This window comes from Esox lucius, chromosome 7 (genome assembly GCF_011004845.1).
Source record: "Esox lucius isolate fEsoLuc1 chromosome 7, fEsoLuc1.pri, whole genome shotgun sequence".
In the NCBI taxonomy this organism is placed as follows: domain Eukaryota; kingdom Metazoa; phylum Chordata; class Actinopteri; order Esociformes; family Esocidae; genus Esox; species Esox lucius.
The window spans coordinates 21,915,457-21,932,867 of NC_047575.1; the positions used below are offsets into that span (position 1 = coordinate 21,915,457).

Below are 17,411 nucleotides of genomic sequence, written 5' to 3' on the forward strand. Positions count from 1 at the left end.
ATGTCACTTCAACTGTCCAATGAGTGGACAGAGTAAAGATAGCAGTTCCTGTTGCAGTGAGAATGTCAGTCTAGAGACAGGAATCGAGACGTAGCAAGGTACGAAACAGCTCTCTTTTTGTTACTGTAGAAAGATTGTTATTGGGAGATTGTGGAAAGTGTTTCAATTGATTTAGAACATTTAAGCCTGTGGAAGTCCACGTTTATTGGGATTACATAAGAAAGAATGCGTTCATTTCAGTTCTCTAACTAATCACCTTTCCTTCAGGCATTTAGCATTTAAGGATGTATTGTTTTGTTTTGACCTTTCAATCATTTTCTGTGCTTTAAGATACAACAGTAGCTTTTATGAAACTTGAACTTTGTGTTTTAAGAATTTTGAACAATATTTTAGAATCAAACTATTCTGTGCATATGCAGTCTCATTCAGAATAATTAATGTTGTAAATGTTATCTTTCAACTGCATTGAATTATTAATTATTGTGTCTGTAAACAGCCTACTCAGTAGGTATAATTTAAGTTATATTGGAGTGCTTGAGAGATTCCAGGACAGGTTTTGGCAACTGTGGTGGCCAAAGTTCCCACTTGCATGACCTGTGTCAAATTTCAAGTGGTTGTCTGAAATGACCACCTCATAAACAGATTTTCAGGCCGGTTAAAGCATATTACTTTTCATTATATATCAGATTACTGGGACCTGACAGCATATGATTTAGGGAACTGGCCTTCTTCCTGAAAAAAAATCCCTTTAGTCATCATTTCATCATTAATAATGCATTGGCTGGCCCAATGTTGTATTGTGGAATTAAACATGTTCATTGAGACACCACTGATTAATAGTCTTAATAGTTTATTTTTCATCCATTCCTATTCTAATGTATTGATTTGTGTATCTAGGTTGGGCGCGTGAGAGTCCTGTCTTCTGGTAATACCTGGACCTCCACAGAGATTGGGCATTCTGTGGAATTCCTATCCCTGAGAAGCAACAGCAACTGGGACAGAGAACACATACCAGACAGCAACATCCACATGGAAGAAATAATAGCTGGGAAGTTATTCAGAGTCAAACTGGGATAGAAGGGACAGTTCTGAATGTATAGTGTAATAAAACTACTAGTAACAAGGAAATTGCGGCATTGCTGACCATCCACATCCAACCCAATGCCACATCTCCAATGTCACTCTGTAAACATGACTGTGAGAGTGTTATCCTTATCTAATGGAAAGTCTGCCTTGTGACCCCAGCCGTTTCGAACAGCACCACTCAATGTCAATTATCTTTTTTCAAATACAAGAGCTTCTCTGTGCCTGCATTACTAAAATAGTGATTTGTGTAATTTAAACACAGGAAATCGGAAGTATTATATATTTATCCTAGGAAATTCAGACCTTTCAACTTTTCCTATTTTCCTTCAAGTGATTTGTCTGTTAACATTGGAATCATGGGGGCCACCGGTTATGGATACTATCGTACCGTCATCTTTTTCTCCATGTTTATTGGCTACTCCCTGTACTACTTCAACAGGAAGACTTTCTCGTTTGTTATGCCCTCATTAATGGAGGAGATTAAACTGGACAAAGATGACTTAGGTAAGAGCAGACATATGGTATCTGGTTAAAGTTTGTTGTGCCAAGCATCCCTTTTGAAAGCACATTTTCACTTAATTCAATATTATGTGAAAAGCTTTCTTGTGAAAAACACACCTCAGTACAGACAATTGTATTTATCTTTAATCTTTTGTCAACCCACTGACCCACAAAAGAAAATCAGTTATGACATTTGTAAATATTTTGGACTACAATTTAAAGTGAAAGTCTACACACCCATTGGACATTCTCAAAATATTTATTTGTAATGACTTACTGTGTGTGGCTGGCAAGATTGCATTGATGAAGAGCAATAACAGTTTTAACAAAGGCAGAGCTTATTACACATTTTAAAATTAAAAGCTTCACATAAAAAAAAGAAATACTGTCAAATCAAAACATACTTCCTTGCCAATCTGACATTTAGCCAGGGCTCCTTTGCTGAATAGAAGGTTCCAGGTATCTGGCACTTAATATTGCAGGAATTCAGGTGCATGGTGTACCAGTTGTCTGCTGGTTGAGGGGCATGGATTATTCTATAAATGGTGGCATTCCCCTGTAATAATTGCAAACTTGTTTCTAAAAAAGTTGGGATGCTGTGTAAAATGCTAATAAATACAGAATGCAATGATGTGCAACTCATGTATGCCTATATTCAATTGGAAACATTTTAAAGACAACATATCAAATGTTGAAACTGAGAAATGTTATTGTTTTTGGAAAAATACTTTCCCATTTTGAATTTGATGCCAGCAATATGTTTCAAATAAATTGAGACAGGGGCATGTTTGCCACTGTGTTGCACCACCTCTTCTTTTAACAACACTCTGTAGGCGTTTGGGAACTGAGGAAACCAATTGCTATAGTTTTGAAAGTGATATAGGATATACTTGATATAGAATTTCAGCTGCTCAACTGTTCAGGGTCTTTCACAGAGTGGTGAACCCCTCCACATTCTCACTTCTGACAGATCCATCCTCTCTGGAATGATCTTTTAATACCCAATCATGCTACTGACCTGTTGCCAATTGACGTAATTAGTTGTGTGATATTCCACCAGGCTTAGTTTTCTAGCATTACACAACTTTTCCTGTCATTTGTTGCCTCTGTCCCAACTTATTTGAAATGATTGGCTGGCATCAAATTCAAAGTGGGTATATATTTTTCCATAACTGTTACTTGTACATTCAAGTATTCTGATGGCAGCATCATGTGTGTGCTTGTAGTTGGCATGGACTAAATACTTTATGTTTTTGTCTACTTCAGGGATTTAATAAACATTTGGCAAATAGTAATAGCAATAATAAAAAAAAAACACTGGATATATTAACTCCCAAAGAGTTGGCTGAATATGGTGTGTAGACATTCACTAGCAACTACGTGTTAACATCTATTCAGAACCCGTGGTAGTTGTTCTCATGCTAAGAATGTGTTTTCATCTCCTGCCCTTTTAGGACTGATCACCAGTAGTCAGACCATGGCTTATGCCATCAGTAAGTTCATCAGTGGTGTACTGTCGGATCAGATCAGCGCTTGCTGGCTCTTCTCCATCGGCCTGTTTGTGGTGGGAGTTATCAACGTGTTCTTCTCCTGGTCCTCCACTGTGACATTGTTTTCTGTTTTTTGGTTCATCAACGGTCTGGGCCAAGGCTTTGGCTGGCCACCATGTGGGAAGGTGCTACGCAAGGTAAGACTGATTTTCCTATTGGAAGAGGATGCTATAACATTGATTGATGCTTAATTCACACTTAACATATAACGAATACAAACACCTATAAGCTCTAACCATCAGTGCTCTGTATTTTAACCCTTGGGTTACCATTGTTTTGGAAAGGTATTTACATCAATAAATAATTGTGAATAGTCCCGACAAAGCCCACTTCCAAAAATACGAGTGATGTCGTCATTGTATGTGCTTCAGCCCTTGCAATTAAAAAGAGTGCACCTGTCAATCACCCTTTCTAACAGGGGGATATCCTCCTTTAACTTTTGGGATTACTGTTTGCTGAAACCTATATTTCTTGACAAATCATTCTTAATCAAATAATCTGAAATATATGTCCAACTCAGCTCACTTTTCAGGTACATATTTGGGCTTGTATACATTCAAAAGCAAACGCCTATAAAACATGATTCATGAAACCACGGTAAACAATATTGCACCCAGGAGCAATGGCAGATTTCTTGGGTTCGTGGGTCTTTCTGCCTCTTCTGCAAGTGAAATGCGGGCTCAATCAAATTGAGATCAAGTGATTGACTCGGCCATTGCAGAATATTCTACTTCTTTTCCTTAAAAAACTCCTGGGTTGCTTTCGCAGTATGTTTTGGTTAATTTTCAATTTGTAAAGTGAAGCAACATCCAATCAACTTTGCTGAATTTGTCTGAATCTGAACAAATAATATATCGCTACATACTTCAGAATTCATCCGGCTGCTTCTGTCTTCTGTTGCATCATCAATAAGCACTAGTGACAGTGCCATTGGAAGCCATGCATGCCTATGCTATCACACTGCCTCCACTGTGTTTTACGGATGATGTGGTAAGCTTCGGCTCATGAGCTGTTTCAAGCCTTCATTCTGGTACAGGTTTACCGTAGTTTAATCTGCAAAAGAATGCTGTAGCAGAACTGGGCTGTCTTTTTTAGATGTTTTTTGGTAAAGTCTAATATGGCCTTTCTATTCTTGAGGCTTATGAATGTGAGCAATTGTGGTGAAGCCTCTGTATTTGCTCTCATGAAGTCTTCTCTTCATGGTAGACTTTGATAATGATATCCCTACCTCCTTTGAGAGGATGTTGTAAAGGGGTTTTTCTTTACCATGAAAAGGATCCTACGATTATCGACCACTGTTGTCTTCCATGGACGTCCAGGCCTATTTGAGTTGCAGAGCTCATCAGTGCATTCTTTTATCTCAGAATGTACTAAACTGTTGATTCGGCCACTCCTAATGTTTCTGCTATCTCTCTGATGATGATTTTTTTGCAGCCTAAGGATTGCCTGTTTAGAGCTCCTTTGACCACATGTTGTGAGTTCACAGCAACAGCTTCCTATTGCAAATGCCACACCTGGAATCAACTCCAGACCTTTTTCCTGCTTAATTGATGAATAAATAATGAAAAAATAGCCTACACCTGTCCATGAAACAGATTTTGAGTAAATTGTGCAATTACTTTAGGTCCCATGAAAAAGAGGAGTCTACACATTAAAGAGTTGTAATTCCTAAACCCTTCCTCCAGTTTGGATGAGAATACCCTCAAATTAAAGCTGAGAGACTGTAACATTAATATATTTTGGTAAACAGCCAAAATAACAAAACTTGTATCAGTGTCCAATTATTTCCAGACCTAACTGTACTTATCTAAACCATATGTCCGAAAAAGCTATTTTAAGAATTTCCAGTTTTTTACACTTTGCCGTGTTGTATTAAATATTGTAATAATATTTGAATTAGAACTGAGTTTCTGTTATTTCTGATGATGTATTCAGAAATGGTTACACTATAAAACATAGCCAGCCAAGAAGAGCGAATGTCTCTTACTGAGTGAGTGACTTACTGACTGACTGAGTACAACTTGTTAAATAGCGTAGTGGTTAGAGAAGCGGACTTGTAAACTATAGGTCCCTAGTTCGTATCTCCTCGCAGTCGAAGCGATGTGCGTATTATGAATTATTCGGTATAGACGAAAACTTTACTGGCTAAAACCTTCAGTATCTACATCGTAGTAAGCCTGAAATAAAATAGTTTACGGTTATATTGCGACTGTTTCTGCCATGGAAAAGTTAATCTTCTGTCTCGCTAGCAATTGCTCAATTCATATGATTATTCCTAGGAAGTTAGTAGATACTAGTATGCCTATTACTGACTAATAAGCTGTTAAAACGGCCAGTGGCAAAAGCAATACAGTTCATAGACGCTATGGTGGAAGTAAACTTAATAACAAACGTTAGTAGATGCCATTCATGATTGGCCAATTAACTGTTAAAACGGTCAGTGGCAAAATAGTATTTGTTCATGATAGAGACAAGAGGCTATACTGACACCCAACATATGTACAGTTCCGTGGTGTAGTGGTTAATGACACAGGTTTACACATGGGCAACCTGGGTTAAAATCTTGAGATGGCAACACTATTTTGAACTAGGCTGTCCTAGTTTCTTGTTAAAACATGTTTTTGTTCTTCATGTTCTGGCATAAGGAGCTGTCATCCAAGATAGGGACTACATGTACGGTTTGGCATGTGTTCATTCTGTTTGAAAGAAGGATTAGGTTGCAGGGTATAGTATTTATAGCACTTCTGGCCATGACCTTTACAATCACATTACACACTTACACAGGTAGTGTATGGCTGTTTCCCAATGACATTTAGTCAACTCTTGAATATTCTCTCTTCAGGCTTCCTTTTGAAAAAGGTCAAAGGTCATCAAGGAGAGTCTGCAGTTTGCCTACCAACAAATAGTTAAATCTAGTTTACCACTGAACTGTCTAGGAGACTGGACAGAGGAGAGCATGTGGAGGTCTTTTGATCAAACAGGAAAAGGTTGAATGCTGTGGTAGCCATGCTGGTTGAGAGTGCCTTGAATTCTGAGTGAATCACTGAAAGTGTCACCAGCAAAGCTATCAGACACAATTACACCTACTCCTCTTTGCTTCACAGTCTACATCTCACAAAGATACCAAAAGGAACAAAAAATCTCATATTTGGACTCATCAGACCAAAGGACAGATCTCCACCAGTCAAATGTCAATTTCTCATGTTTCTTGGCCCAAGCAAATCTCTCCTTTTTGGTGTCTGTCAGTAGTGGTTTCTTTGCATCAATTTGACCATGAAGGCCTGATTCACGCAATCTCCTTTGAATAGTTGATGTTGAGATGTGTCTGTTACATGAACTCTCTGAAGCATTTATTTGGTCTGCAATCTGAGGTGCTATTTCTTAGGCTGGTAACTCTAATGAACCTTTCCTCTGCAGCAGAGGTAACTCTGGGTCTTCCTTCTGTGTCAGTTCTCAGCGGAGCCAATTTCATCATAGCACTTTTTTTGCGACTGCCCTTATATTTTCCATATTCACTGACCTACATGTCTTAGAGTAATGATGGACTGGCATTAGTCTTTGCTTATTTGAGCTGTTCTCCATAACATGGACTACTACAGTACAGACAAAATGATGGTCTTCTTTAAACCAACCCTACCTTGTCACAACACAACAGATTAGCTCAAATGCATTAAGTTAGCTGTTAACAGGGGGCACACCTGTAAAATTGAAAAGCATTCCAGGTAACTACCACAAAGCGTTGTTAGGATGACACTTATTAGGATGAACCAGTCAATAAATGTCCACAACACAGAGTTAAATACACTCTTCATTTATTCGTTCCTAAAATTGATTGGAAGTATACACAATACCCAGGTCACCATGCAAGCACCATTCCAAAGTGAATAACTATATGAATGAACATCTTTCCATTAACGTAATTTCAAGATGTGATGTATAAAAAATTCTGCTGAATGTTGTGGCTGGGTAGCAGGTGAAATATATGACTTGTTCATTTTGCAACAATGATTACATATGTACCTTGTTCTACATGTGAAAAAATTTGGACACCCCATTAAATATTCAGTTATTCATTAAGAAATGTTCACATATCAATGTCTAATCCTATTTTATTCATCTCTGGAAAAGAAAGTGATCCAATTGCAGGTAAACAGCAAAAAATAACATTGTTTTACTCATTAAACAAAAGACATCAACATTAATGCATATTCTAACTGAGGAAAAAGTTAGGACACCCTACCCCTAATACCTAGTGTTACCCCCTTTGGATGAAATAACTTCAGTGAGATGCTTCTTGTAACCCTCTACCAGTCTCTGACATCGGTCTGAGGAAAGTTTGGCCCACTCCTCAATGCAGAATGCTTTAACCTGTGTGATGTTTGAGGGGTTTCTTGCATGTACAGCCCGTTTCAAGTCACCCCACAGCATCTCAATGGGATTAAGATCTGGGCTTTGACTGGGCCATTCCAGGTTTTCAGCCAGTCCTTGGTGGATTTACTGGTATGTTTAGGGTCATTGTCATGTTGCAGGGTCCAGTTCCGCTTCAGTATTAATTTTCTTACAAATGGTCTCACATATTGCTCAAGCACCCTATGATACATTGTGGAAATCATTATGGATTCTATGATGGTGGGCTGGCCAGGTCCTGCTGCAGCAAAGCATCCCCAAACCACTTCCACCTCCATGCTCCACAGTTGGTATGAGGTTCTTTTCCTGGAACGCTGTATTTGGTGTGTGCCAAACATGTCCTCTGTTCTGGTGTCCAGATAATAAAATGTTTGACTCTGTCCAAAGAACATTATTCCAGAAGTACTGTTCTTTGTCTACGTTCTCTCTGTTAAACTTCAGTCTGGCCTTAGTGTTTCTCTTGGAGAGTAAATGTTTCCTCCTTGCACACCTCCTGTGAAGATTAAACTTGTGTAGTCTCTTTCTGATTGTAGAGGCATGCACTTTCACATCAACGGTCACCAGAGCCTGCTGTAGGTCCCGTGATGACATTTTAGGGTTTTGGAGAATTATTTTAGCATCTTGCGGTCTGCTCTTGGAGTGAACTTGCTTGGACGGCCAGACCTGGGCATGTTGGCAGTTGTTTTGAATGTCCTCCACTTGTACACTATTTTCTGGACAGTGGAATGGCTGATTTCAAACTATTTTGAGATCTTTCTAAATCCCTCACCAGACTCATACGCTGCAACAATCTTCTCTCTGAAGGCCTCAGACAGGCCTTTCGATCTCACCATGGTGTTCACTCTCACGTCAACAGACAGGAGCACCCCAAACTGAATGTCTGAGGTTTAAATAGGGCAAGCCTCCTTCAAAATGCTGAGTAACAATGTTCTAATCATGTGCACCTAATGTGATACACCTGTGTGTGATTTCAGCCATTTTAAGTGGGACAAACTGTGGGGGTGTCCTAATTTATTCCTCATCAGAAATTGCAAGTTTATTTTATTACATTTTACAGAAAGTTTTAAAAAGTATTTCCTTCAGTTTTACTTGTTTAGTTATATTACTTGAATCTCTCAGTATTTTTGAAATTGATATTAAATATCTATATGTCTACATATGTTAAAAAACACATTTTCATAGGGTGTCCTAATGTTTTCACATGACTGTACATGAGATAATTGTTGAGCTTATTGAGATAATTGTTGAGCGATTGTTGACAATACCCATTTACAGAACAGTATATTAACCAATGCTAAAAATATTTTATTGTCCTAGTTAAATGTTGGCAAGCACCCAATTGCTGACTAGCACTTATAACTAGCACTTATACCTGACTAGAACTTATACCTCTTTGTTCATCTCTGGCAAAATAGATCAATTTCTTTGGTTGTGTTGTTGTATTTCATGACACAGCATTGCGTTGTAATCCCTACAAGTGTTAATGGGATGATTGTGGCCACATAAGGTTATTTAGAGGCATTTCAAAATGAACAATGCCAAGGTTGTGCATGAGCACTGAGATTAAGAGCAACTGGCATTTATGGTGATTTGTGGTGTGTGTATGAAGGTTACTGGATTATTTGAAAAATCACAGTTTTTCTATGGGTACAAACATTCTAAATTGTATGTGTATGTACAGATTATAACAGAACTAAACCGTTTTGATTTAAGAGCCCCCAGAGGTGTTAACTGACGAAAATAGCATAAGCAAAATCTAAGTATTTGCACACTGATGCACACTGTGACAATGTTTTGACTTTCCACATCTTTCCTAGATGTCATACCTACTTTACTGTTCTCACCGTGTTGTCATTCTTTAGTTTACATATTCATGCCAACAATATATTTGTTCTCTGTCCTCTGTTCTCTCTCTGTCCTCAGTGGTTTGAGCCATCTCAGTTTGGAACATGGTGGGCGGTGCTGTCCTGCAGCATGAACTTGGCTGGGGGACTGGGGCCTCTTCTGACTATGCTGTTGCTTCAGTACTATGACTGGAGGACCATCCTATCCATGTCAGGCATAATCTGTGCATCCTTTTCATTCATCTGCCTGATGTTAATAAAGAATGACCCCAAAGATGTGGGCCTGCCCAGTGTCGAGGCCGCAAGCAAGAAAGGAGGTGCTTTCCGCAGATCAGGGACTGTTTGTTGTATTTGTTATAACTATGTGTATAAATCTGGTAACATCCAACAATTCTAAAGATTTTACTAAGGTATAATTCATATAAGGAAATCAGTCAACTGAAATTAATTTATTAATCTATGGATTTCTGATGAAAGAAAAAAAAATTGCATATGGAATGTCGGGATCTTTTTTTAGCTCATTAAACATAGGACACTTTACATGTTGCATTAATATTTTTGTTGATTATATTTTTTCCTGCAGTAACCAACTCTGAGAGTACCCTCAGTGAGTTCCTGCTGTCTCCCTACCTGTGGGTGCTGTCCCTGGGCTACCTGGTAGTGTTCGGGGTGAAGACGGCCTGCACTGACTGGGGCCAGCTCTATCTCATTCAGGATAAGGGCCAGAGTGTCCTCATGGGTAAGACACACAATTTAGAAGTGTCTACCTCTGTATTTACCTAATATCATGCAAATCACACCTATCGTCCACAGGCAGTTCCTACATGAGTGCCCTGGAGGTTGGCGGTCTAGTGGGCGGCCTTGCAGCCGGCTTCCTGTCTGACAGGGCTGTTGCGAGGGTGAGTAACCACACCAATCTAACAACAAAATGTGTCCATCTCACTCTGCATTGTCTTTTACTTATTGTCCATTAGCAAGGTTTGGGTACCCATGGTAACCCTCGCCATGGCCTGCTCCTCTTCATGATGGCTGGTATGTTTGCGTCCCTATACCTGTTCCGAATAACAATCACAGCTGGAGCACCGAAGGTACCTTACAATCTACAGTCAACAATCCTGTTCTAATCTTATATACTGTATATACATTGATGAGCCAAAACATTATGACCAGTCACAGGTGAAGCGAATAACGTTGATCATCTCCTAACAAGGGAACACATCAAGGTCTGAGTAGAGTAGATGGTAAGCGAACAATCAGTTCTAGTAGTCAACGTGTTGGGTGCAGGAGAAATGGGCAGGAGTAAAGACCTGAGCAAGTTTGACAAGGGCCACATTTTTATGGTCAGACAACTGGGTCAGAGCATCTCTAAAACGACAAGGTTTGTGGGGTTCTGCCGGACAGCAGTGATAAGTACCTACCAACAGTGGTCCGAGGAAGGACAAACCAAAAACCCTGCTGCATATGGGGCTGCGTAGCTGTAGACCGGTCAGAGTGCCAGTGATGAACCCTGTCCACCGTCGAAAATGCCTATAATAGGCATGCAAGTGTTGGAACTGGACCTTGGAGCAGTGGAAGAAATTTGCCTGGTCCGATGAGTCCCGTTTTCTTATACATAATTTTACGTCGGTGTATGTGTGAGACGTTTACCTGGGGAAGTGATGGCACCAGGATGCACTGTCAGAAGATGACATGGTGATGGAGGGAGTGTGATGCTCTGCGAAATGTTTGAGATCTCGGGCATCTAGAGGACAGGGAAACACCTTGGAATCTTCATCATGTCCTAAAAAATGTTCCTAAAAAATGACCGCAGTGGGGTATGGCGCATTATCCTGCTGAAAGAGGCCACTGCCATCAGGGAATACCATTGCCATGAAGGGGTGTATCTGGTCTGTAACAATGTTTGGGTAGATTGCACATATCAAATTGATGTCCACATGGACCCAGGGTTTCCTAGCAGAACATGGCCCAGCGCATCACATTCCCTCTATCATCTTGACTTCCCACAGTACACTCTGGTGCCAACACTTCCCCACGCAAACGGTGCACACGTACATGGCCGTCAACGTGATGTAAAGGAAAAGGGGACTCATCAGACCAGGAAACCTTCTTCCACTGCTACAAGGTCTGGGTCTGACGCTGGTGAGCCCATTGTAGTGGCTTTGGTGGTAGTACAGGGGTCATCATGGGCACTCTGACCAGTCTTTTGGTGGTAGTACAGGGGTCATCATGGGCACTCTGACCAGTCTTTTGGTGGTAGTACAGGGGTCATCATGGGCACTCTGACCAGTCTTTTGGTGGTAGTACAGGGGTCATCATGGGCACTCTAACCAGTCTTTTGGTGGTAGTACAGGGGTCATCATGGGCACTCTGACCAGTCTTTTGGTGGTAGTACAGGGGTCATCATGGGCACTCTGACCAGTCTTTTGGTGGTAGTACAGGGGTCATCATGGGCACTCTGACCAGTCTTTTGGTGGTAGTACAGGGGTCATCATGGGCACTCTGACCAGTCTTTTGGTGGTAGTACAGGGTTCATCATGGGCACTCTGACCAGTCTTTTGGTGGTAGTACAGGGGTCATCATGGGCACTCTGACCAGTCTTTTGGTGGTAGTACAGGGGTCATCATGGGCACTCTGACCAGTCTTTTGGTGGTAGTACAGGGGTCATCATGGGCACTCTGACCAGTCTTTTGGTGGTAGTACAGGGGTCATCATGGGCACTCTGACCAGTCTCCGGCTACGCAGCAGGGTGCAATGCCCTGTGTGTTGTGACACATTCCTCCCGTAATCATCATTAAAAAGTTCTATGACTTGTGCCACGGTAGACCTTCTGTCGGTTTTGATGAGACGGGATATGAGCCTTTCTTGCCCACACACATCAGTGAGCCTTGGGCACACAACACCTTGTCAGCAGTTTGTGATTTGTCCTTCCTCAGACCACTGTCGGTACGTACTCACCACTGATGACTGGGAGCACCCCACTAGCCTTGTCATTTCAGAGATGCTGTTTTGGCTCATCAGTGTATATATACACACTCACCTAAAGGATTATTAGGAACACCTGTTCAATTTCTCATGAATGCAATTATCTAATCAACCAATCACATGGCAGTTGCTTCAATGCATTTAGGGGTGTGGTCCTGGTCAAGACAATCTCCTGAACTCCAAACTGAATGTCAGAATGGGAAAGAAAGGTGATTTAAGCAATTTTGAGCGTGGCATGGTTGTTGGTGCCAGACGGGCCGGTCTGAGTATTTCACAATCTGCTCAGTTACTGGGATTTTCACGCACAACCATTTCTAGGGTTTACAAAGAATGGTGTGAAAAGGGAAAAACATCCAGTATGCGGCAGTCCTGTGGGCGAAAATGCCTTGTTGGTGCTAGAGGTCAGAGGAGAATGGGCCGACTGATTCAAGCTGATAGAAGAGCAACTTTGACTGAAATAACCACTCGTTGTGGTGGAACAGGAGCTTCGTGCCCTGGATGTGCATCCCACAAATCTCCATCAACTGCAAGATGCTATCCTATCAATATGGGGCAACAAGTCTAAAGAATGCTTTCAGCACCTTGTTGAATCAATGCTACGTAGAATTAAGGCAGTTCTGAAGGCGAAAGGGGGTCAAACACAGTATTAGTATGGTGTTCCTAATAAGCCTTTAGGTGAGTGTATGCATGTATGTATGTATATGTGCATGTCTTATTTATATGTATATATAATATGTATATATATATATCACTCAAATCTGTATCATACTTTAATTCCCACAGGAAGACCCAATTTGGGTAGTGGCCCTTCATCCTCTCTCTGTCCTCATCGGTCTTTCAGAGAAAGAGGTAGCCATTCATTTTTAGTAAACAATGTTTGTAGTTTATACTTCATTTATACAGTTTATCAGTATTTAACATATACATTCCACTACGTATTTATTTAAACAGTTTTTTTCATCCAATGTTGTATATGAAGTGACAGTGCTGAATGTCAACTTTTATTTCAATGTATTTATTTATATAAAAAATGTATTAATTCAACAAAAAATCTATATGGTCTCCCGAGTTTGTAGAATCACAAGCTGGATGTAGTCACTGGGGGCTAAGATTCCATGGTCCTGCAATCTCAAAATCTAATGCAAAATCAACTAATCAGGGCATAGTAACTAATAGCTTGCAATAATTGCCAATCACCAGGGGCATCACCAGACCCAGATGTTTCTACAACTTGGCTGGAGTTGTAAGGTTTAAGCAGTAGCGTATAGTGGAAAAATAATAGCATCCCCGGTCAAGTGAAGGGAGAGATACATTCAGTTATTTATTGGAATTGGAGCATAATTGTCTCACAATTGTTTTATATATCATCCCAGCATTAGATAGTTGTTCTCTCACATATATACAAGATAGGCGTGTCTACCTAGAACAATGCATTAATTCTGTGACCCACAGATCAATCTACCCCCGAAGCCAAATGGTCAATCATACAGTCATGAACTTTGACAGAACGTGACAAAGCATGACTTCCTGGGAGAGAAACCAAACACAGATGTTCTCTTGTTCCTTAACTTATTTAGATTAGCTTAATTGTAACAACACATAAATTCATACATATCAAAGGTATATCAAGGTATCAAAAAAGTTCTCCATCATCTTTAACCATCTCTGCAGCACTCCACCATTCTGGCATTTTTGGTAGAGTGGTCAGATGGAACCTACTCCTCAGTAAGAGGCACATGACTGCTTGGGGTTTGCTCAAAGTCCCCTGAAGGACTCTCAGACCATGAAAACAAGATGGAACTCTTGGCTTACTGCCAAGCGTAACATCAGGAGGAAACCAGGAACGGTCATCACCTGGACAATACCATCCCTGCAGTGAGGAATGGTGGTGGCAGCATAATGCTGTGGGAATGTTATTCAGGGGCAAGGACTGGGAGAATAGTCAGGATCATGGCAAAGATTAATAGAGCAAAGTATAAACAGATCCTTGATGAAAACCTTCTCCAGAGTGCTCAGGATCTCGACTGGGGCAAAGTTTCATTTTCCAACAGTACAACGATCCTAAGCACACAGCCAAGACAATGCAGGAGTGGCTGCGGGATAAATTGAGAGACCTGAAAATGGCTTGGCAGCGATGTTATCCATCCAACCTGAGAGAGGATCAGCAGAGAATAATGGGAAAAAACACCCAAAAACTGGTGTGGCATGCTTGGAGTGTCAAACACAAAAAGATTTGAGGATGTAATTGCTGCCAAAAGGGCTTCAACAAAGTACTGAGGGGGTCTGAATATTTATGTAAATGTTTCTTTTTTAATAAACTTTAATAAACTTTAATAAACTTGTTTTTGCTTGGTCATTATGGGGTATTGTGTGTAGACTTAAAAACGTTACTGAATCAATTTAGGATAAGGTTGTAATGTTACAAAATGTAGAAATCTGAATACTCTGGATCTGAATACTTTCCGAATCCACTGAGATGGTGACCATTTTGAGATTATGTAGGCGGAAAACCATTCCATTTGTCTAATATTCTGTTTCTTATCTAGATTTGGATACTTTCCCTGGGTGCTATGTTTGGATTCTCCTCTTATGGACCAATTGCATTGTTTGGAGTGATAGCCAATGAAAGTGCTCCATCAAACTATTGTGGGTCCTCCCATGCCATTGTAGCTCTCATGGCCAATGGTAAGCCTTTGTTCCATTGATCTGCTTTCTCAAAAAACTGTATACAATTCTGAATATTTTATTTTCCCAACATTATCATCAATAAATCATGTTTTTTGTTTTTTTTAGTTGGGGCTTTCTTTGCCGGACTCCCTTTCAGCACCATAGCCAAACACTACAGTTGGGAAATGGCCTTCTGGGTCGCTGAGGTGACCATTGCCGTGACAACAGTCTTCCTCTTTCTGCTCCGTAACATGCGCACTAAAATGGGCCGTTTCCCCAAAAAAATTGATTAATCTCTGCATCTACTGAGCTGTGCCCACACCCAGTTTCCAGTATGGTAGGGCTGTTGGAGAGGCTGCTCCCTATACATGCCCCTTTAATAAACCTCCTGTCCCTGAAAACACAACGCTAGGTCAATGTGATCTCACCATGAAACGTTTTACACCATAGTCATATTTTGTCCTCAGAGCAACCATGTTAAAAAGGAGACACTTTAAATGTTACACTTTAATTCACCTTTTACCCTTTAATGCATTCAGTATCACTCTTCTCACCAGCCCAAAATTTCTAGGCAACTACAGAACCTACATCTATGAAATTCACAGGATTTACATAAATAGTATAGTACCTATACATTTCAAATAGTCTATTCTCCTACCAGTTACTACAACCCTGTTTCCAAGAAAGCTGGGTTGCTGTGTAAAATGTAAAGAAAAACACAATGCAATGTGAAAATCATTTAAACCCTATATTCAATAGAAAATACACTGCTAAAAAATAATTTGGGAACACATAATGTCCAGTTAGGAACCATAAGTGTGAATCAATGTCTCGTTTAAGTGCAAATGAAAGTGACAACAGGTGCCCTGGAGAGGCAATAGCAAGACAACCCCCAAAAAGGAATAGTTTTGCAGGTGGTGGCTACAGATAATTGCTCTCTCCCTATCCTTCCTGACTGATTATTTTATAGTTTTGCTAGTATTGTCACTACTGGTAGCATGAGGTGATACATGCAGCCCATTCAGGTTGATGCAAGACAGTCCAGCTCCTCCAGGATGGCACATCCATACGTGCCATTGCAAGAAGGTTTGCTGTGTCTCTCAGTACTGTCTCAAGAGCATGGAGGAGATACCAGAAGATGGGCCCTTACACGAGGAGAGCTGGACAGGGGCGTAGAAGGGCATCAACCCAGCAACAGGACAAGTATCTGGTCCTTTGTGCGAGGAGAAACAGAGGAGCACTGCCAGAGTCCTACAAAATCACCTCCAGCGGGCTATTTGTGTGAATGTTTCTGACCAAACTGTCAGAAACAGACTCCATGAGCTTGGCATGAGAGCCCGATGTCCTCTAGTGGGACCTGTGCTCACAGCCCAGCACCGTGCTACGCAATTGGCATTCGCCAGAGAACACCAGAATTGGCAGGTTGCCACTGGCGCCCCGTTCTCTTCACAGGTGAGAGCAGGTTCACACTGAGCATGAGTCTGGAGATGCCGTGGTGAACGTTATGCTGCCTACAACATCATCCAGCGTGACTGGTTTGGCAGTGGGTCAGTGAAGGTGTGGGAGGGCATATCCTTGGACGGTCGCACAGACCTCCACTTGCTAGCCAATGGTATCCTGACTGCTGTGCAGTAGGCCCTGGGTTCCTCCTGGTGCAGGACAATGCCTGGCCTCATGTGGCCTGAGTGTGTAGGCAGTTACTGGATGTCAAAGGCATTGATGCCATTGACTGTCCCCCATGTTCCCCAGACCTCAATCCAATTGAGATCCTCTGGGACGTTTTGTATCGGTTCATCTGCCGCCAACAAGTAAAGTCACAGACAGTCCAGGAGCTCACTAATGCCTTGATCCAGGTCTGGGAGGAGATCCCCAGGACACCGTCTCATCAGGAGCATGCCCAAACTTTGTCAGGACTGCATACAGGCACATGGGGGCCATACATACTACTGAGTCACATTGTGAGATGCCGTGATGAAATTAATTCAAGTTGGAACAGCTTGTGATTTCAGCTGTTTACTTTGATTTGTGGTGTGAGTTTGAATCCAGCCCTCAATTGGTTGGTGATTTTGATTTCTATTGACCGTTGTTACGTTATTTTGTTCGCAACGAATTACACAATGTTCAGGAATAATATTAATATTTTTCCTTCATCGAGACCCAATGTGTGATTTAAGTGTTCCCTTAATTTTTTTGAGCAGTGTAGTACCAACACAACATATCAAATGTTGAAACTAAGAAATGTTATTGTTTCTTGGAAAATACATGCTGAATTTGATGCAAGCAACACATTTAAAAAAAGCTGGGACAGGGGCACTAAAACACTGGAAATGTTGTGCAATGCTAAAAAACTAAACCTTGTGGAATATCACAACAA

The 17,411-nt window shown here is 40.9% G+C and overlaps 1 protein-coding gene across 1 annotated transcript; it reads left to right on the forward strand.

The window, feature by feature from the left end:
* On the forward strand, positions 1 to 15,953 carry LOC105007222 (glucose-6-phosphate exchanger SLC37A4-like). The gene is made up of 10 exons (XM_010866063.5): positions 1 to 98; positions 898 to 1,590; positions 3,042 to 3,274; positions 9,468 to 9,705; positions 9,972 to 10,127; positions 10,202 to 10,287; positions 10,363 to 10,476; positions 13,154 to 13,219; positions 14,917 to 15,055; positions 15,164 to 15,953. The coding sequence occupies exons 2-10, from the start codon at positions 1,443 to 1,445 to the stop codon at positions 15,328 to 15,330; spliced, it is 1,347 nt and encodes a 448-aa protein (XP_010864365.2). The 5' UTR covers positions 1 to 98; positions 898 to 1,442; the 3' UTR covers positions 15,331 to 15,953.
* The last annotated feature ends 1,458 nt before the right edge of the window (positions 15,954 to 17,411 follow it).

Excerpts from the sequence above, each read along its gene's own strand:
- LOC105007222 (XM_010866063.5), top strand. The coding sequence starts at position 1,443 with ATGGGGGCCACCGGTTATGGATACTATCGTACCGTCATCTTTTTCTCC. Across the intron at positions 10,128-10,201 it reads GGGCCAGAGTGTCCTCATGG|GCAGTTCCTACATGAGTGCC; the intron begins GTAAGACACACA and ends TATCGTCCACAG. Across the intron at positions 10,288-10,362 it reads CTGACAGGGCTGTTGCGAGG|CAAGGTTTGGGTACCCATGG; the intron begins GTGAGTAACCAC and ends ATTGTCCATTAG.